General features: G+C 48.7%; 1 protein-coding gene across 1 annotated transcript; it reads right to left on the bottom strand.

Annotated features, from left to right (window-relative positions):
* Positions 1-907: 907 nt before the first annotated feature.
* On the bottom strand, positions 908-18,577 carry LOC132083858 (CTP synthase 1). Its single transcript, XM_059488786.1, has 19 exons — positions 18,480-18,577; positions 17,754-17,930; positions 17,280-17,450; positions 16,547-16,647; positions 15,306-15,422; positions 14,608-14,691; positions 14,271-14,351; positions 12,071-12,222; positions 10,107-10,239; positions 8,511-8,599; positions 7,620-7,714; positions 7,081-7,143; positions 6,309-6,352; positions 5,521-5,617; positions 5,244-5,299; positions 5,063-5,159; positions 4,681-4,825; positions 3,586-3,676; positions 908-2,409 (listed from the first exon to the last, which is right to left on the bottom strand). The coding sequence occupies exons 2-18, from the start codon at positions 17,917-17,919 to the stop codon at positions 3,592-3,594; spliced, it is 1,776 nt and encodes a 591-aa protein (XP_059344769.1). The 5' UTR covers positions 17,920-17,930; positions 18,480-18,577; the 3' UTR covers positions 908-2,409; positions 3,586-3,591.
* Positions 18,578-21,606: the final 3,029 nt, after the last annotated feature.

Genomic DNA, 21,606 nt, shown 5'->3' with positions numbered 1-21,606 from the left:
GATACCAAGTTCCTCCCCGTGATTTGTGCACTGATGGCAGCACCAGGCTGAGCCCCGGGACTGATCCCAATCCCAGGATTGAACCCAGGGAATGAGCCCAGGGACTGAGCCCAGGACTGAGCCCAGGGACTGAGCCCCAGGGACCGAATCCAGGGAATGAACCCCAGGGACTGAGCCCAGGACTGAGCCTCAGGGAATGAACCCAGGGAATGAAACCAGGGACTGAGCCCAGGGACTGAAACCCAGGGAATGAACCCAGGGACTGAACCTCAGGGACTGAAACCCAGGGAATGAACCCAGGGACTGAGCCCAGGGACTGAACCCAAGGACTGAGTCCCAGGAACTGAGCCCCAGGGAATGAACCCAGGACTGAGCCCTGGCTGCCCTGGGTAGGGAGGGAGAGCGGGGCCAGGGTGGGGCTGGGGGTGATTGTGAGGCCAGGGAAGCACATCCTGTCCCCCCTGAACCACAGGTCTTATCCCAGTCCTGTTCCTGAACTTGTTCCTGACCCCAGAGCCAGGGCTGAGGCTGCTCTGGGGACAGCAGAGTGGTGGCAGCGAGAGCCCCACATCACCCCATGGATGTTGTGCACAGCCCTGCATGTCCTGCACTGGGCAGCACTCCCAGGTGTGGAGGACACAGTGGGACAAACCCTCCTGGGGCAGCTCCAAGGCTCTGGAAACATTTTCCTGCCCTGCAGAGCCTGCAGGCTCAGCCCAGGCTCCCCAGGTTTCTCCAGGGCTGGAAGGAAGCTCAGTAACTTCAGACTTTGGAGCTCCACGTCTAAACCCACTGTCAATACAGCTCACAAGTCTTTGCTAGCTTATTCAAGACTGGGAGGTTTTTTGCTTCAATCCTTTCCTTCCCTCCCTCCAAGCAGGCAGAACAGAGCAGGCTCCTCACTCAGTTTGTTACAAATGAGCATTTAATGACCGAGTCAGTTGCACAGTTTTGGCCAAAACAAACATTTCAGGAGAAAAAAAACCCCACAGAGATGTGCTGCAGCTGAGGGAGGATCTGACCCTGCCCCAGGATGGCCAGGCCAGGGAGGAGTGGGCAGCAGCAGAGCACTGCAGCTGAGGATTCCTGCCCAACAGCTGGAACTGGCACACGAGGAATGCTCCAAGCTCTCCAGGCTCACAGCAGCTTTACAGGAATATTTAAAACAAATGAGGATTAAAGCAGGGAGATCACTGGGAGGGACAGGACAGGGCTTGGTTTGGTGGCTCAGCCAGGTCTGACCGTGCAGCTGCTGCAGTCTGAGTGTGCAACATCAGACAAGGGACACACTTTCCTTCCTTTCTTTGTTCCTTTCTCCTCAGTCAAGGGCCACACAGGGCAGGGAACCAAGGCAGCTCAGCCCCACACAGCTGGACAGCAACACCCAGGCAGGGGTGGTGATCCCCTCCCTCAGGAACAGCCCTTGGAGGAGAAGGGCTCCTGCTGCAGAAGCCCAGGACATGACTGCAGTGAGGACAAAAAGGCAACAAAAAGGCTCCACTGCAATCCATGAAAAAGCACCAGGAGCTGCTGTGCCCCAGGCCAGGGACACAGTTGAAGGCAGCAGTGGAAGTGGTTCAGTGGCTCACTCTGTGCTCACCTCCCCCTTGATGCAAGGGGTTGGAGTTTCCCAGCCCCAGGAGCACAGGGAGGGCTCACAGGGACCCCTCAGGTCTGGGTTTCCCTGGCAGCTTTGTTCTCCTGCCCCCCAGCCTGATCCCAGCTCATCACATCCCTGCAGTGACACCTCAGCCAGAGCTGAGCATGTTCCACACTAACACTGTTCCAGGAGGATCCTCCTGGTTACAAATTCATAGTGACAATGAATGCACCAAGAGCACCAGGTTTGCAAATGCTACTGAAAAAAAAAAAATAAACAAAAAAATCATCCCCTTCCCCCTTTCCCTGAAAAATAAAAAAAAGAAAAACCAAACCAAAAAGGCTGCATGAAGCTGCAGCACAGCCCAGCTCAGCCCCAAAATCTTGTGCCATCCATAATTTCACCAGTAAGTAAAGACTGAGGAGGGAGCAGGAACACTGGAGAAAGCAGCTCCACTGTCAGTGTCCAAGGCACCCTGGTGCCAGGCACTGCCTGCCCTGGGAAGGACTTGTGCCATGGGATTCCCCTCAACACAGCAAATCCCACACCCAGCTTGCCTTGACCTCCAAGCTGCTGCAACTGAAAAAACTGAAGGAACTCTGCCTTTGTGAACTCTCCTCCACAAATAACCAAGATCTATAGAGAAAATAAAGGAAGGACAGAAGAGCTGAGGAAAAAAGGGACAGGATCTCAGAACAAAAATTATAAACCCATAAGTTAGGAAAGCCCAAAGCTGAGGGTGTTGAAGCTGCTGCTGTAAGAACACCTGGAAAGCCTAATGGAGACTCCTCTGTGCAGCAAGGACACACCTGGGGAGAGAAAAGGAGCAGGAATTACTGACAGGGAAGAGCCACAGCTGGAACTGCAGAGCACTGGAGGCAGAGTGTGACACAGGGGCACCTCCAAAGGCACTGAACTGCTGCCCTGGCCATGGCTCCTTCCACACAGAGCACAGGGAGTGAGCACAGCTCAGCCCCAGCCACCACCAAAGCAGCGTTTTCACTGTGCTGCAGCCCCGATTTGGGTGACACAAATCCCAGGGGATACTTCAGTGAGACCAAGGCTCAGAGTATCTTTAGGATCAACATTTACAGGGAGAATTAATCCTTCAGCTGTTGGTGTTGCGGAGCAGCCCAACACCCAGCAGTCACATCTGGTCCCAGTGCTGTGCCCAGGGATGGGGAGCACTGCTGTGCCAGACTGGGGCTGACCCTGCTTCCCCCTGCAGGTCACCCTGGAAGGGGAGGAGGGAAGGCCTGGAGCTCTCCAGGGCCCTGGCACTCAGCAGTGGAGCCCACACACCCACTGGGTGTGCGGATGCTGCTCAGCTCCTGCAAAATCCCCTCACAAAGCAGCCAGAGCAGGGGCAGGTGTCACATCCATGATACCCACTGCACAGAGGGAGGATGCAAATGTAAACTCTGTTTTGCTGGTGCAGTCTGAGTGCCAGGTTTTAGTGTCTTCTCCTTCCCAGGACTGTTTACATCCAGTTTTCACATCCCTGTAACACCTGCAGCCCTTACAGAGCAGAGCTTGAGCCCTAGATCTGACAGACCTCCTGTCCCACAAGATGGACACAATGGATACTTCCAAGATGTTCTTTTACTATGGTGAGGGACTGCAAAATACTGAATTTTCTAAACCCAGGAACCCCTTATGCAGCTCTGCCCCCGTTTCCAGGAGTGCTCCACTGGTGCTTTTATCCAAATCTAACCCCAAATTCCTCTGTGTGTATTTCTATTTTATTGTGTGTCACTTTGCTAAGGGGACACCCATCCCCAGCTGTTCCAGAGAGGCAGCACCCAGCCCTCAGCACAGCTGGAACAGATCTAAACTGTGCTAACACATCTCAACTGTGAGCACCAGCACATCTCATGGTCTCCATTATTTCTACCAAATAATGTGGGAATCAGTTGTCAGGAGCAAAGATTGGCCAAGAAATTTTTTTTTTCCCAAAGGAAGAGGCTGAGATAATGAAACATTACCAGGAATCAGTCGTGGTTTGCTGAAGGGAACTTCAGCTCTGTTATCTCCAGGTCAGGGGAGCTGCTGCCACTCCTGTCACTGTAGGTGTCCCTGCAGGAGTAAAGGATTTGGGGTCAGGAAGCACAAGTGCTTTAAGGACAGATTAATTAATTAATTAATGTGGGATGCTGCAGCACGGGGAAAACTTCAGCTCCTCTGCTGCAAGGAGCCATTTCAAACTCAAATGTGCAAAAGCAGAGTTAAAATATCCCTCCAGCCTTGGAGGCACTGAAATGAGAGTGCTCACACATGAAACTCCCCTGGACCACACCTGAGCACTGTGATGTTGAACCAACACAGGAATCCTGTGGTGCAGCTGCTCTGCAGCTCAGCCCACAAAGCCCACACCTGATTTTTAGCATTGCATTTGCCTGGGTTTGATACAGACACTGCTAACTCTCCTCAGCATTTGGTCTGGTTTTTGTTTAGTGCCTGTCAGCACTCAGCAAGCCCTCAGTGTGAGGAGGAGAACAGGTCAGTACCAAATGCTTGTTATTTCTTGCACAGTCCTGAGTGCCAAAGGGAATTGCAGGCACTGGGGAACAGCAGCACCATTAAATCCACCCAAAACACCACTTGCTTTGCAAACTGGAACAAAGAAAGCTGAAGTCAGCAGGAAAAAAAAAAAATAATAAGAGGCTGCAACCACCAGGGCCTGTTCTTTAAACAGGAACAAGTTTCTCATGGACCAGGGCTTGTTCTTTAAACCATCAAAGGTTTCTCATGGACCAGCCTGTACATGGGACTGTGAGGAATGCAGGGAAAAGCCCATGAGGTCTCCAGTCATGTAAAAGAGCAGGCCCAAGCTCAGTTTCCCCAGAGCCTGACTGATATAGCACAAGGCTGCAGATCCTCTCCCTGAAGCCAGGGCCTCTCTGTGGCCCCACAATCAGCCCCAACACATCAGATGTGAGCTTTGAGAACAGAAGTGGAAAGAAGAGGGTGCAATACCAAGTTATCCCCAGGAGCTCTGTGCCAAGAGGATGCTCTGGGCTATCCTGCAGGAAGCAGCACTGTCCTGTGCCAGCTCTCACTGGGGTCTGTGTGAAACCCACCTGGGGGAGAGCCTGCAGCCCTTCTGCAGGTAGTGGGTGAGCCTCCCTGCAGATGCCAGGAGGAGCCCAAAGTATGGGGGTGATGGCTTGATGGGCCTGGAGAGGAACTCGGGGTGATACTGAACACCAACGAAGAAAGGATGGTCTGAAAACAAACAAAACATTCAGGTCAAGGCTCTCAAACTTGGGGCTGAGCTGCAGGTGAAATCCTCTTTATGCTGTCCATAAATGGAGAGACACATGGGATTTTATTTTACCATCATTTATGGATGGAATCAAGACAGTCTGAATGGTCTCACGTGAAAGAAAAGCTGCTCCATTCCCCTCCAAACGCTTTCCCTTGTCCATCCCACACACACAAACCAGCTGGTTAAGGACTCACCTTCCAGCTCAACCACTTCCATCCTCTCTCCCTCCTCATCCTGCCCCACAAACTTCAGACCTTGCTCTTCAAAACACTTTTTCAGTTCTGGATTGACCTAGACAATCAGAAGCAAGACAAGCCATGATCTCTTGTGTCTGGATTACACAGGATAGCTCAATACCCACATGAGAATTTTTACCTCAAATCTGTGTCTGTGTCTCTCTTCCAAGAAATCATGATCTCCATAGAGCTTCCCTGCAGAAGTAAAATGTTCCTTAGAGCAGTGATCACAGCTTTTAACACATCCATTTGATCAGCATCCTTCAGAATCTGCCACTTCTGGAGGGGATTAAATTCCCTGATCCCCATTCCCCAGCAGAACAGTCTGTGAACAGCTGCCATTCAGGGATGCTTGAACATCCCCAGGCCTCACTTCCCCAAGGAAACATTTCCAGAAGAGGCAAGAAGGGCCTTACTCATGATTGAATTCTTGGTTTGGAAGAGTGTCCTCCTCTTGCCAAGCCTCATTGTCCCACCCATTTGCCCAGGATTATGTTCTGGCATGTCTATGACCTGTGGAAAGAATTCAGAGGGAGGTGAGAATCAGGGAGAATTAACAATAACAGGCAGACTCTGACACATAAAAGGAAAAAAAATCCCACCAACATTCATGCAAAAAACCAAGGAAACCAGCCCAAGAACACTGTCCTGACAAGGCAGACTAAGAGAACTGGGGTAGCTGCCGAGTTGTTCAGTACCTATGGGAGGTTTCTGGATATTCAGAGAACTTTCACAGAGGAAATTGCCTCAGTCAGAGTTTACACAGATTGCACACACCAATACTGGGCTGTTTATTGAACTGCATTTTAAACAAACAAGCAAATTTATGGGGGAAAAAATGAAATCAGACTTGCTCACTCTTTGATAAATAACACCATAAGCTGTTTTTGGTAACTTCCTCAACTTTGAGGAAGTCAATCATTGTGGCAGACCCTGGAGCAGAAACACAGAGCTTCCACAATTGTTCCCAGGAATTCAGGTCTGTCTGCAGCTATTATACAACAGTTAGAGTTGGAAGGGACCTTAAATCCCATCCAGTGCCACCCCTGCCATGGCAGGGACACCTCCCACTGTCCCAGGCTGCTCCCAGCCCTGTCCAACCCTGAGGGATCCAGGGGCAGCCACAGCTTCTCCTGGCCATCATGCCCAGGGATGTGCAGGAAAGTCAGGTAAGGCTATCACAAATAAATCACCATAAACTCACCACTGGATGAGAAGTTTTGGGGTCAAACTCTGTTGAGTTGGCATCTGCAAGGTAACATTCAGCAGTCAGGAGCACAGAGTGGCTCAAACCATGGCATCACCTCCAGGAGCTGCTGCTCCTCATCCCCAGAACAGCCCAGGCAGCAGGAACAGGGCTGCCAGCACTGTTCAGTACCAATTTCAAAGGCTGCAGTTGTAGGATAACCCACCCTCATTCAGGAAAAACTCACCCACAAATACAGAAATAAAGGCAGAGAGGGGGAAAGGAGCACAGTGGTCTGAGGAATTCCTTTTTCCTCACCCTCATTACTGCAGAGAATCAAAGAGGCTGAGAACTCAATTTAGCACTCTCTGAAGGGAGCTGTGTTAACAATCCAAGCAGAGGGGCTCAGAAGACAACTCCACTCACTGAAGGAGCTGCAGCTGCTGACTGCCTGAATTGCTTTTTGGGCTTCATTGCCACTGGCTGCAGTGGGAATTTGCCATGGTGTTTCATTTTCAGGAGCTAAGAACCTCATGTTGAGCAATAGGAAGTTTTCTGTCATTTTCAGCATGACTTACTCCTTTGATTTTTATTTAAATAGGGCAAGGAAATTGCTCTTTTTAAGTTGAATTAGCAAAAGACATAGGGATTTTTACAGGTCTAGGTAAAAAATTAAACTGACCTATGAAAAACTTCAAATCACAGGTATCTAAAAAAGTCTAAAAAGTATCTAAAAAAGTCACAGCAACCCAAGAAATGACCAAAGGCAGGAAGGGTTTTGTGCCATTACCTCTCCAACCAAGGACACTGCGAGCAAACTCCACCACTGCCAGCTGCATTCCCAGACAGACTCCTGTGGAAGGACAGACAGGACATGGATCAGGTCAGGACAGGGACCTCTGAGCCCTTGCTGCAAGCACACACACCCTCACAGAGGATCCTGAGCCAGAGGAAAACCTGGATGAGGCAGATCTTTGGGATTTAGGGCTCTGTAGTCCTGACAAGCTTCACTTCCCTCCCTTTCCCACCCCTCTGCTCAAACTCCAGTTTCTCACCACAGACACTTCACTGAAATGCAGCCTTGGATTTCCTGGTGCCAAGATCACCACAGCCTGATATGAAACATCCCCAGACTGCAATCCCCTCATTACACACTCCCTGTCAGCCAGCCCAGCCAACTGTGACCACTTCAGAGCTAAGCAGGGGTGAGGCTGCACTGCCTGCTCATCCCACACACCAGTGAAGATCAGGGCAGCTCCTGCTGCAGAGCAGTACAGACACCTTCAACTTCCTTTCCTTTATTTCTTATGGATGAAACATTATTCTCACCTAAAAAGGGTTTTTTCTGTTTCCTTGCCCAGGAAATAGCTTGGATTTTGCCTTCTGTCCCTCGAACACCAAATCCACCAGGAACCAGAACTCCACTGCATGAGGATGAAGAGATTCCATTCAGCATGGCTGCCCCAAACCACAAACCCACAAATCACCTCCCTCCCATAAAATCCTGGCCTTGCAAGGCCTCTCTGCCCTGAAAAGGGCTCTGAAATAGCCACGTGGCAAGGCCAGGCTGCAGCAGTTTCCACATGAGCTGTCACATAAAGAGGGGGAAATATTTCATAAATGCCAATTTTACCTTCCCAAAGAGAGATCCCAAATATCTCACAGGTTCCCATGCAGAAATGGTTCGTGCTGTGGGACTCACACACCCTGCCTCAAACGTGTTTGCAAACACATCACCCAGCCAGGCCCATGCTGAGGAAAGCCCAGTGTGAGGTTGTCCCAACACCAAACTGCAGGAGATTCTTTGTTCTGCTCTCACTCCAGTCCTGAGGGGTTACAGGCCCCACTTGTTCTTGTTTTTGTGCTAATTCTTGGCACTCCTCTGCATACCAATGCTTTTCCCCCTCTCACACTATTTCTGAAGAACTTGTTACCCCATTTACATCTTCCATCCTCACTCTGGCTTCACCAGTACCTTTCCTTCCTCCTGATTTCCTCTGTTTCCACTTGATCATGCAGGTGTGCATATCCTCACCAGCAGGACCATTCCCCCGACCTCCCTCACTTATTTAACAATTCTCCATTTAACACCTTCTCCTAAATGTCCCTGAGAGGTGTCTGGGGCCTTGTCAGAGTGTGCTGAAAACAGATTTATCAGACATTCTGCTGAAAACAGATTTATCAGACATTTTCCAAGGAAAGGGCCACAGCAGAACTTACTCAGCACCACAGAGCTTCTGCCAGGCCTCGTGGTACCTGACAGGCTCCTCCTGCAGAGTGTCTGGCTCCAAGTCAGCAGAATCAATGTACTGGGAAGAAATCCAAAAAAAAAAAGATGATGAGATATTGAGACAGCATCATTCCTCCAGGAAACCTCTGGGTTTGTTTCCTAATGGATCCTTTAGTTTTTTTTCTGGGCTGATTTCCCATCTGTTAGCCAACAAAACTCCTTTCCTCACCCCCCTGTTCCTGGTGCACAAGCAGAACCCATGGTTTGTGTGTCCTCCCCTCTCTGCAGCCCTGCTGGGACTCACACCAAGCCCCTGAGCCCCAGCCTGTGATGGTCAATGTGAGGAAGGTGGGAGCATGGGGCTGTGCAGACACAAACCACCACACAAAGAGGAAAAAACCTATCCCTCTCTTATCAAATAAACATCTCCTTCAAGAGGCACTGCAGAGGAAATAGGCTATGGTGAAACAGGCTGCTGTAATTAAAGGGTGTTATGACAATGGAAAAAACCCTGCAATTTTTCCATTTTCTCATCTCCAGCATTCCAGTACCTCTGAACTTCTGGATGGTCTGGCAGGCCGCTAACCCTTTAAAAGAACAATTTTGTCCTCCTTTTTTGTTTGTTTTTTGGAAGTTGCAAAACTACCAATCAGTTCTTGAAGTAACTACAGTTACTCAGTTCTCCCTGCACAAGGCTCACAGAGCTCACTTCACTCCTGAGCCACTCAGACACAGCTGTGCCAGGGAATACCCACAGATCCACGTGCAGGGTTTGCACTTTACCAATCTTGTTTTGCTTATTTTCACCTCTACTGATTTTGGAAGTTGAAAGGAAACCCTGACCTAGATCAGCACTGTTAAAAAGCAATCACCTATTTCCATCACTCACTGACATCATGGAACTGCTGGGCATTTAGAAATCTATTGAAATGAAAATTCAATTTCTAGCAACAGGTAGAATTCATATTTCACCTCTTCAGAGCATCCAGCTATGACCAAGACCCCTGAAAGCATCTGTGCATCCAAACCAGCACGAAAACCTTAGTAAAGCCTGAGGCAGGGGCATCATAAAACCTGAGTACCACAAGGTTAACAACAACAAAAAAGATAAAACAACAAAAAGGATAAAACAACAAAAAGGATAAAACAACAAAAAGGATAAAACAACAAAAAGGATAAAACAACAAAAAGGATAAAACAACAAAAAGGATAAAACAACAAAAAGGATAAAACAACAAAAAGGATAAAACAACAAAAAGGATCACTTATAACAAGTGTCAGAGAAATGAGAGCAGAGTGCCACCTCCAATCCATCCACCACTGTCACAGTGGAGTTTCCATCCATTCCAGCTCACAGGAGGACAGGCTGCTTTGCTCTGAAGCTGCTTTAGGCCTGATAACAGCTGTTTTAAAGCTCTTATAATCAAAACAACTGTTTTGATGCAAGGATAATTTGGATGTTCAGTGGCTGAATCACTTCTCCCTTTCTGTCTACAGCTTTGTGAAAATCCGAGTTAGGATGGGCAGCACTGTAGGTGGAAGCAGGATGGGTTGGAGTTTTTCCCCACACACGGACCCAGCCCTACCTTGATGTCAAGTTTGTGGTTGATGGCCAGGGCAGAGTGCTCCAGGGCTTTGATGACAGATGCATAGGAGTCAGAAAATTTGGTGTATTTGCCCACCAGGGCAATGGAGCACGTTTCAAGCAGACGGTCGTACCTGCAGGACACCAGAGCACACGGGTTATTCCAGCAGCAACAGGACAGGGGTGGAATCTTCCATTCTCTTCAGCTTTCCAAGGAACAAACAAACTTTTCCTGCTCTCCTCAGTGTGTCCAGCAGAGCTGACGTCCTTGCAAGAGTGACCTTTTACAATAATTATGATTTAGAAACATCAAAGCGAGATCAAACCCAGAACAATGACTGAGGAAAACACTTGCAGAAAGCCACACATAAATTAACTCCCCTCTCCTGATGATGAAAAGCCACTCTGAGCAGATCCAAGCTGCCTTTTCAGGAAGCTGTATTAGATTCAAAGGCTGCAGTGAACTCCTAGGAGAGGATGAAAGCACAGCTTGGTGTATGTTTGTACTGCACAGCATCTTCCCACGCTGCTGCTGAGCTCCTATCAGCAGCTCCACACACAGAAAGCATTTCTGCAGCCCTGAGGCTGTGCTGCCTCCACTCTCAACCCCCAGCACCTGGCAGCACAGGATTCACACAGAATTCCTGGCCACAGCCAAGAGTTTGTTTGAAGTTTCTCTCAGAATTGCTAAATAACTTCAGCCCAGCCGGTGACAAGGGCATTTTCCATCAACAAGAAATGTTATTGGCAGGGCTGGCTTATGTCAAGGAAATCAAGGAAAGCATCTACATCTTGAAAATTAATTTATTTTAAGAAAAAACATATTTAAGGCTTCAGCTGACATTCAAGCACTTTCTGAAAAGACTGTATTCACTATTTCCCCATGAACTGTGAGTCTATTCCTCACAAGAAAAAAAACCCCACAATTCAGTTCCTCAGTTTCAGACTCCAGTGTCCAAGGAGTCTCAGAACAGGTACCAAACTTGTCTCACTTGCCTGAAAGCACTCTCAAAGATATTCTTTGACACTCCTGACATCTCCATATAGCTACAAAAGGATTTCAACACTTTGTAATGTTACTGAGAGTTTGGGGTTTTTTTTTAATAAAAAGGGAGGGCAGAGCTGTCCAGCTGTTAATAACTTCAAGAGCTTTTAATAACTGCAAGCTGGGTTTGACTCAGACAGTAAACTTCCAACAGAAGATAAGGATCTCACTAAGTTTATCTCACAGGATTTTATGGAGAGAAGGCTGAGGGAAGTGGGGTGGTTCAGCCTGAAGAAGAAAAAGCCCCAGGGAGAGGGAGACATTATGGAAGCCTTCCAGTAAGAGGATTTATGAGAAACTTTTTAGTAGGGTCTGTTGTGCCTGGACAAGTGGTGATGGTTTTAATCTAAAAGAGGAGAGATTTAGGCAGATATAAGGATGAAGTTTTGTACAATGAGAGGGGTGAGGCACGGGCACAGGTTGTCTGAAACCCATTCAGTTGTTTTAGCAGCACAATAATGAATGAAGTTCAGAGCAGCTCTTGCAAGCAAAAGAAACCCAGTTGGAATAAAAGTTCCACGTTCTAATCCAGTCAGGGTTTCTGTCTTCACCTCCAAGGGTCTGCAGGATCATCACTGCATTAAGGCTCAGCTAAACAAAGCAGGAGGAACAGAAATTGGAGCTGTAGGATTTTTGGTTTCATCCAGCCTGACATCTCTGAGATAACACATAATTTTCATTTCCATTTGAAAGCATTAATAAAATTTTGCTGGTTCAACATGAATGCTTTGGGAAGAACCTCCCACAGCAGCTGTGGAAACATTCAAAGTGCAGATGGGGCTCTGAGCAAAAGTAAAAAACCAATGCGAGCATGTAGACTTGAGGAACAGGAAAGGACACACATTATCTCAAACAATCAACAACCAAGAACAGAAATAAATCCTGAAGTGTGCTGCAGTGTGCCCAGCAGTGCAGCTCACCTGTCTGCCATCTCCTTCCACTTCATGAGCATCCTCCTGGGCTGCCTCTCGATGGGCAGGTCCAGCCTGTGCCTGAAGTAATCCACAACCCCCTGCTCCTCCAGCAGCAGAGGAACCCGGTAGATGGAGGAGACATCATGGACACAAATGACCTGTTCAGAAAATAAGGATATCATTACAACAGCCATCCAGTGCCTGTACAATCATTTTTATTCAGATAGTCAGAGAGTTCCTCTAGCAGAAAACCATATGACCACCTAAACTTCCAGATAATAACATTTTGAATAATATAATGTAGCCATGATATTTTCTGAAAAATCCTTTCCTTAGGATTTTTCCTCCTGAGAAGCTGAGAGGCCTCAGGAACAAAATGTAAACATTGATTATCTGCTGCTGTGGGATGCAACAGGTGCATCTGTGATTGGCCCATGTTGGTTGTTTCTAATTAATGGCCAATCACAGTCAGCTGGCTCAGACTCTCTGAGCCACAAGCCTTTGTTATCATTCTTTCTTTTTCTATTCTTAGCCAGCCTTCTGATGAAATCCTTTCTTCTATTCTTTTAGCATAGTTTTAATATAATATATATCATAAAATAATAAATCAGCCTTCTGAAACATGGAGTCAGATCCTCATCTCTTCCCTCACCCTAAGACCCCTGTGAACACCACCACAATATAACTATCAGTAGTTTAATACTGGTTTGCTTATGCTTGAAAAAGCCATTTCTTCAGCACTTCCAAGGCATTGCTGCTCCCTGGAGCCCCTTGGAAGGGGTAGAACACAGTAACCCAGCAGGAGAGTCAGCTGCCTAGCACTTCAAGTGAGCAGCACTCAGCAAAGTTCAAAGAACAGCCCAGAGAGGCTCCTGTGATGCAGAATCACAAATGAAGCTCCAGACAAACTGCCACAGGCACAGCTTCCCCCTTCCCTCACTGTCCTTCCTAACCAGGGCTCCCAGTCTGAGTGAAACCCAGGGCAATCTGTGACCCCAGTACACTTTAAAGAGTGCCCCTCATCCAATTTGGGATTACACAATTATGAGCAAAGAATTCTTAGGTCAATGAGGAAAATCTACATCAACAGTTCTAGTGCACTGAAATGGGAAAAGATGGCTCAGGACAAATGTCACCTGTACATTAATAATGAACCTGTACTTTGAGGATCCAATCCAGACTGGCAGAACTTCTTTAAATCCTCATTTTGGCAAAATCCTCAGTTTTAAAATCCTCATTTCTACTGACTCAAATGAAAGCAGAGTTCAGTTCTGCACCAGTCAAACCTCTCTGGCTGCACATTTTCCTCTTTTACTGCTCAATTCTCAATCCAAGTGCAACAGCAGTCAGAGCAAGAACTACACAGAACTGCATTAAACTTCCTGGAAAGGGACAAGAGCCAACTGATTCTGAATTCCTGGCCAACAAGAGGTAGATATTTTACTGATGACACATCAACATTATTGCCAGCAGTGCAGTGCTTGAAATTGCAGGACTCAAGTTTGGTCTTGCTATAGAGCAGATTAATGAAAATTACTTGACAGAACATGGGATTGTGAAGTTTTATACTCAGTCTTTCACAAAAAGACAACATTTTTCAAGCTCCAGCTGGATTGCAAAGTGCTAAAACTCAGTCTACACACTTCTGACTATTTTCCAAGGTCTACCTTAGAGTGTTACAAGTCTCAGTATAGAAAGAATCGTGCAAACACGGAATTTGTGTATATCACAACCTTCAAGTGAAGCACTGCTTCTCCCAAACACCATTCCAACCTCTCTGAGAAATCTCTCTTCCAGAATTCTTGGGCAGAACAATAATATTGTGAAAAGAGCAGAAGTACAGTCATATATCCTTTAAAACTGATTTTGGGTAATCTTTTCACCTCTAAATACTGGAAAATCTTGTTCTATGTTCACAGAAGGAAAGTGGAACTATAATTAAGGTTAAAACAGTGATTCAGAAATCATCGTGGATTCCATAGAATCTTATACCAATCACCTTACAAGAAAACCTGGGTGCTGGTACAACAAAGAATTGGTTTAGCAGCAGGTTCATGTGTCAGGAAGGGAGGCAAGACAAAGCAGCAAATGAATTATGCAGCTACCAAAACACAGAGCTAGAACTGCTGCACTAGACAAAACTCCCTCAGCATCTGACAAGCAGCTCCAGTATTTACTGCAAGGAAGCACAGACAGCAATCCTCACCTGTTCTGGTTCAACATGACAGAACATGGAAATCTTTTCTTTTACTGAGGTATCCAGTGGAGTGGAGCACCTGCAAACAATCTAACACAGCAGCAACATCAGGGTTGTGATGCAAACAGAAACACTCAGGCATTCATAAAACAAACCTCTAGAAAGAGCTGTCTTTGTGCAGCCTCTGATTTGAGAAAAAAAAAAAAAAAACCACAATTCAGTTTCTTTTCCTTATTTATCACCACTATAGAAGAGTTCTCATAGAATTACTTAGACAAAACTGCTGCTGCCACATGCCAGGTTTTTACATTCAAAGCCACAAACTTTAAAGTTGCACAAACCTTACCAGATCTGGAGAGAGCCCGAGACCTCTGAGCTCACGAACACTGTTCTGGGTGGGTTTGGTCTTCTGCTCCCCTGTCGAGCTTGGCTGGCCAGAGAAGAGCAGTGGGTGCATCAGATTGTGATAAGCAGCAATGATTCAGCAGGTTAATATCTCAGACATCTCATAAAAACTTTGACTCAGTTCTTGGACAATTCACTTGAACCATTTAATCCCCAGGACTGAGAGCAACAGCAGGAACCCAAATTCCAATCTGCCCACTGGAGTGCAGGAAGGAGAGGGACAGGACCCTAAGGTTTATCCACTGCTTCTTCCAAATACCTAATTTTCGTATTTCTGATTTTTCTTTATAAATCACCTGGCCTGGACAGAAGGGGGAAAAGGGACAAGAGAACAAAGATTGATCTGCACTCCATAATTATCAATCTGCTCTGTCACATCCAAATCTGACACAAGAAATGCTCATGCTGCATTTCTGCAAATCCCAAACCTTTATTACACATTTACACCCTTTGAAAAGTTCTTTTTAAATTCCTGTGAGACTGTTTAAATACATCAGCATATAATCTCTGCATTTCTTCCAGAAGTTTATATGTACACAGAAATACAGAAGTAACAGCACTTAAGCATTTCAGAAATACCTATTTAGGAAATTTTGGACTGAGGAAGGTTCTGCCCACCAGTATGTTTCAGGTCCTTACCTGGGGAACCAGGCTGACATGAATGTTGCAGAAATTCTCTCTTTTGGCCTTGAACTGGAACTGGCGGAAGGCCTCGATGAACGGCATGCTCTCGATGTCACCCACGGTGCCCCCGAGCTGGCAACACACACACACTGGCAGTTACTGCCAAAACCTGCCCAAGGTGCACACTAGAGACATGAAAATACACATCATCTACTCCAGGTGCTATTCTACTGTCATCATTTCCCCACAAATCAAAAAGCCACAAGAAAAACAGCTTCTGCTATGGGCAGCACCTCAGAGGCATCGGCTTGACTTCTATTTTCTAGTCAGAGAAAAGACTTAGATGTGAAAATTATGGTTTATGAACATTAGGTGGCACTGAGAAGCAAAATTTCTGTTAAGTTTTAGGACTATACAGAGTGGACACGTGCAGGAACAGATGCAAGACAGACAGTGCCTCCTGGGTACCTGAGATCTGTGATCCTGGCACACAAATTGGCTGCAGGCAGAGTCCAAGTCACCCTGACCTGGGCTCTGTGACAAGCTCCCTCTCCTGTGTTAGCACATCCCAGCAGCCAGCTCAGCACTGTCACAGCCCTCACCCTGCTCTGTGTCCTTCTGGCAGCAGAATGTTCCACAAACACCCTGAGAAGTGCCACCACTACCTTGTGCCAATTCCTGCTGCGTGTCTGTGCTTGAACTGGTCACTGGGAGGAGGAAAGACAACTGAGCCCAGAGGGGCATTTACCTCCCCTCCCTCCATCCACCAAGGGAGAAGAGGGCACAGCACAATTAACTCAGACTGGAACACTGAGCTAAAAAATTCATTCTGTAGGTTAATTCATAGAATATCCTGAGCTGGAAGGGACCAATGAGTCCAGTCTAAAACCCTGCACAGAGCCCCCAGCAACCCCACCCTGAGCAACACTCCTGGAGCTCTGGCAGCCTCAGGGCTGTGCCCATTCCCTGGGCAGCCTGGGCAGTGCCCAGCACCCTCTGAGGAAAGAACCTTGCCCTGATCTCCAGTCTAAATCTCCCCTGACACAGCTCCAGCTGTTCCCTGGGGTCCTCTGGGGCTGCCCCTCATGAGGCAGCAATTCAAAAGATTAATAATTGAAATTAACAAGGGAAATTTTTAACCCATTCAATAACACACAAAGTTGAACATTTCTGTAAAGAAAAAATGCAAAATATGCATATAGATCAGCTTACTGCAAACAAGAAACAAAACTATCTACTTTTAAAAAGTTACAAACCTCAATCACACAAACTTGGGGTTCAATGCCATCTTCATCCACAGGAATCCGTGCCTGCCTCATTACCCATTCCTGTATGGCATCTGTGATGTGGGGAACAACTGGAAAAGAAACCCAGGCAAGGGTTAAAGTCCCCACACGTTTCTCCCTCTTAACTCATTAAAGAGCAAATTACTGACTATCACTGGCCAGTGCTCCCCATAGGGCTTGAGCAGGAATTTTTGTCTTTAAAGAACTGTGCATTTTTGAAGTGATTATTCTTGGCTGTGATTTTCAAGGGCCTTGGCAGGAAATTGAACCCTGCCTTAATTTAAACACACGTAAGCAACGTTTCCTTTAAGCTGAAAGAGTCAAGCACAAACTGTTCTTTGCCCTAAATAAAGTAACTCTCTTTTTAACTGTTTGTAAAAGTCCTGATGTCAACCAGCTGTGGAGAGTGATTAAAAAGGAAAGGGACTGATCTGATACTCAGAAATCCTTTGGGTTTTCTAATGACATGAGTTAACAAAAGCATTTACCATTTTAACCAGCTAAAAAACAACCCCAGTATTGGTCTGAAGTCTGTTCACATTTATCACTGGGTACATTAGACAGCTGGACCCAAGTCCAGCACAGTCCAAACACAGGCAGGATGGTGCAGAGCCTCAAGCAAAGATGAAAGGCAAAAGCATCCAGCCAGGGTTGAAATATACAGAATGCACTTCTAGGCACCAGGAAAGAAGTTTTGCATCACCTTGGACCGTTTTGCCAAGATAATCTCCCTTCCTCTCCTTGTTAATGACATACTGGTAGATCTTCCCCGTGGTCAGGTTGTTGTCTTTGGTGAGTCGGATATCGAGGAAGCGCTCGTAGTTGCCGAGGTCCAGGTCCACCTCCCCTCCATCATCCAGCACAAACACCTCCCCTGCAGGCACAGAAACAGGCACACGTGTCGGGAACATAAGGAAACTCCTTCCGTGATTGCCACAAGTTCAGGAGTAGCGAACAGAAGTGAAAGCCTTTATAACCGAGAGGAGCAGCTCTGGGGACCGAACCCCTTCAGGCAGCAGCAAGAACAGGCAGAGCACATCTGTGCTGTGGGCACAGCAGCCGGCCCGCAGTGCTGGCAGGCTCAGGAGCAGGCACAAAGGCTCGTACAAAGGAAACGATTCACGGCAAGGAAAGGCAGCCCCGGCACCAGCCGACACCGAGCCCGCGGGGCACCCACCGTGCTCGTACGGAGAGAAGGTGCCGGCGTCGATGTTGATGTAGGGGTCGATCTTGATGGAGGTGACATGCAGCCCGCAGGACTTGAGGATGGTGCCGATGCTGCTGGCGATGATGCCCTTGCCGATGCCCGAGATCACGCCGCCCGTGACCAGGATGTACTTCATCTGCCCCGAGCCTGAACACGACAGACACCGACCGGCACCGCCTCAGCGCGGGCTCTGCCGGGGGAACGCGCTCTGGGCGCTGACATTGCTGACAGCGGCCCCCGGGCCGGTGCGCTGCCCGCTGATATCTCTGACAGCGACCCCTGGGCCGCGTCCTGCCCGCCGCTGAGGGCCGGTGCCCTGCCCGCTGACATCGCTGACAGCGACCCCCGGGCCGTGCTGAGGGCCAGTGCCCTGCCCGCTGACATCGCTGACAGCGACCCCCGGGCCGTGCTGAGGGCCGGTGCCCTGCCCGCTGACATCGCTGACAGCGACCCCCGGGCCGTGCTGAGGGCCGGTGCCCTGCCCGCTGACACTCCTGACAGCGACGCCCAGGCCGTGTCCCGCCCGCCGCTGAGGGCCGGCGCGCTGCCCGCTCCTCCCGCCATAAATTCCCGCCACCGCCGCCCGCGTGGCCCCGCCGCCAGGCCCGCGGGGTCCGCGTAGTCCCGCTCTGCCGCCCGCCCTGGTCGTGTCCCCCCCCTCAGCGCTGCCCGGATGGTCCCGCCCGCCGCTCTCACCTGGGGCCGCCGGGCGCACGGACAGCGCGCGCGCGGGGGGAGCGGGCGGGAGGTGCGGAACGCGCGCGGTGCGCGTCCCGGCCGGCTCGACTGGGAACCGCATGAGGCCCAGCTGCGCCTCTACGCATGCGCGGGGCGGGGCGGGCAGGGGGCGGGTCCAGAGCCTGAGGGCGGGGGCGTTGCCGGAGCCGGGATAGCCCCGCCCCGGCCCCCTCTGCGCCTCATGGAGGGCCGGCACGGCCGTGGGATCTCGGGATGAAGTGGGGTGGAGAAAACCTTTACCATCATCCAGTCCGACCTATGAGCTAACACCTCCTCATCATGTCCCCAAGTGCCACATCCACACCTTTCTTGAACGCTTCCAGGGATGGGGGCTCCACCGCTGCCCTGACAGTCTAGGCCAGGACAATCTTTCAGCAATGAAATTCCCGATATCCACCCTGAGCTGCCCTGGCCCAGCCTGAGGCCGTTCCCTCTGCTCCTGTCCCTGTTCCCTGGGGCACAGCCCGACCCCCCCGGCTGTGCCCTCCTGTCAGGAGCTGTGCAGAGCCACAAGGGCCCCCTGAGCCTCCTTTGCTCCAGGCTGAGCCCCTGCCCAGCTCCCTCAGCCCCTCCTGGGGCTCCAGACCCTTCCAGCTCCCTCAGCTGTGCCGGAGGTGGATTCTGTCACTGTTGGCCACATTTTCTGCTGTCCATGTGTCCTGCCAGCACATTTCCCCAAGGACATGTCCCCTGGGTGTTGATAGCTCTGTGGGCAGAGATGTCTCTTTGCTTGCTGGGGCTGTCCCCTCAATGCTGGCACTTGGTGACCCTGCACAGGAGTGCAGTGCCTGCTGCCCCCTTGGAGGAAGCGTTTGCTTTCAGAATTACCTGGCCATGCTCATTTGTTCCTCCACAAAGCACTCTTCCTGTTTTCTGCTGTCCCACAAGTAGCTCCTAAGTGGGAAATTAAAAAACAAAACAACATTTCCAGCACCTTTTCTGCAGAATGGTGGCCACAGGTTTGGTGGCAGTGAGATGGGTGACAGCAGCAAGGGCTGTGTGTGCTTGGGCTGTCACTGTCACTGCCTGGTGGCACATCCTGATAAGGCACAGGGAGGCTGAGCTCTCCCTTTAGACATCCCAGCTTTTCCCATTTCATGAGTGAGGCACAAGATAAGTGTCTTGTAGCTGAAGGGAAGTCCATTCTTGTGGAGATGTGTGTAACCTCGATGGGAGCATTAACTTCAGCACACACAAATCCTCTTCTCAGTGCCTCATTAAAGGCCTCAGGGCTTGGACATCCCGTGGTGCTCAGGAGAGAACTGCACTCAGTGGGAGCTATTGTGAACATTAAATGGTGTGGAATAACAGTGACCCAGAAAAGTCAGATCACAAATATCTCAAGTTATGCAAAATTACATCTGCTTTTTGCTGAAGTGGGTGAAAGTGTACGTGGATGTGTTTCACCCTTAATTTTTCCCTCAGTAAGTTTTGCCCTCGCAGTGCCTTGTTCTCAGCTCTCAGCAAAATACAGACTGAATATTTCCCTTTCAGAAATGTGAAATGAGATGAAATGGATCTGCTCTGTTTATTTAACAGGATTTGATTCACAACAAAACAACTTAACTGGAAAACATTGCTGGGAGGACTGGCATAGCTGGGGGGAATGTTAATATGTTACTGGGATTATGCAAGGAATGAATAGACTGGAATCCTCAAACACTCACTTGTACTTCCTTGCAGTTTAGGGGCCTATTTGTAAGGAAAGGCTTATTGTGATGTTACATTAATATAACATTAATGACAGTGATAATAATAAATTATATATTATATATGACAGTCAGGACAGCCTCCCCTTACATGGTCCCTCCTGAAGGTGACAGGGTGACCTGTTGCAACAAGATTTTGAGACTGAAATACCATTGTCAGGCAGTGACTCCTTTCTGTGACCTGTGAAAGAAGTGGCACTCCTGCACTGGAATGTTCCTGACAGAATATCCAGGAGCTTGCAGACCCCTGTGGGGCTGCCACCCCACCACTGGGCAGCACTGCAGAGAAAACACTTTGTCCTTATTGTTACCAGTGTTGCTTATCACCACAGGTGTCTGATGTGTACATTTAACACTCATATCATGGTGCGTGGGTGTCAGCTCATGCTCTTCTGACTGATTCCTACTCCAAATGCCCTGCACATGCCCCAGGTGGCAGCAGTGTGGGTGAGGACATCCCTGTCACCATCTCCATCCATGCTGACCCCATCCCTTGTTAGCAGCAGAGGGCTTTGCAGAACTCTGGTATCACCAAGGACAGACAGCACACTTGGAATCACAGAATCCCAGGATGGTTTGGGTGGGAAGGGACCTTAAAGGTCCTCTTGTTCCATCCCCTGCCATGGGTAGGGACACCTTCCACTATCCCGTGTTGATCCAAGCTCTGTCCAGCCTGGTCTTGAACACCTCCAGGCAGAGCATCTCATGTGCTGGGCATTTCTGTCTCTGAGTACCTGTGAAAAGCTGCAAAATCTTGGCTGATTTTTAAGTACAGAATATTGCAAACAGCTAAAAATCAAGGCGTGGGGGTGATTGTCATATCACCATATTCACCCTCTGTGACTGCTGAAGTGGTGATGAAATAGTTCCTGCTGTGACCCAAAGCCTTCTGAAAGGCTTCTTCAGGGGTTTGGGGTGGAAGTTCTTTCTTAGCAATGCTGGTGTGTACTGTCTGAGATAGGATAGGGGACTTCCTTCTGTAGAGGTGACTGTAAAACTCCCCATTTTTAGGTTCTCCTAAGCAGCTCCCATCAGCACATGGTTCAAAGCCAGGATCCAGTGCTTGAACACACTGGGAAAGCTGTTCTGTGTTTGGTTTCCACTGTGTGCTGATCACTGGGTTTCACCTCGTGATTAATATAAACTTCACAGGGGTGATGTGGAATCACTGTCAAGCACTGTCCAGTCCCACTTGCACACAGCAGGATGCTCCCTGTGAGCCTTCTGTATGGCTCCTTGAAGTCTCCATTTGCAGGATTAATCAGGGTTTGTGGAAAATGTTCAAATCCTTTTACTAGTCTACAGTTGTGCTCTGAACTGGATCAAGTTTTCATCTAAGTGCAAAGTAAACACATCTGTTATCCTGAGCAACCAAA

This window comes from Ammospiza nelsoni, chromosome 25 (assembly GCF_027579445.1).
Source record: "Ammospiza nelsoni isolate bAmmNel1 chromosome 25, bAmmNel1.pri, whole genome shotgun sequence".
Lineage (NCBI taxonomy): Eukaryota > Metazoa > Chordata > Aves > Passeriformes > Passerellidae > Ammospiza > Ammospiza nelsoni.
This window is presented reverse-complemented; position numbering and strand designations above follow the sequence as displayed.

Coding starts and splice junctions, on each gene's coding strand:
- LOC132083858 (XM_059488786.1), bottom strand. CDS start 17,919: ATGAAGTACATCCTGGTCACGGGCGGCGTGATCTCGGGCATCGGCAAG. Junction 14,692..15,305: donor ATGTCAGCCTGGTTCCCCAG/GTAAGGACCTGA, acceptor TTCTCTGGCCAG/CCAAGCTCGACAGGGGAGCA. Junction 5,300..5,520: donor AACCAAGAATTCAATCATGA/GTAAGGCCCTTC, acceptor TTACTTCTGCAG/GGAAGCTCTATGGAGATCAT.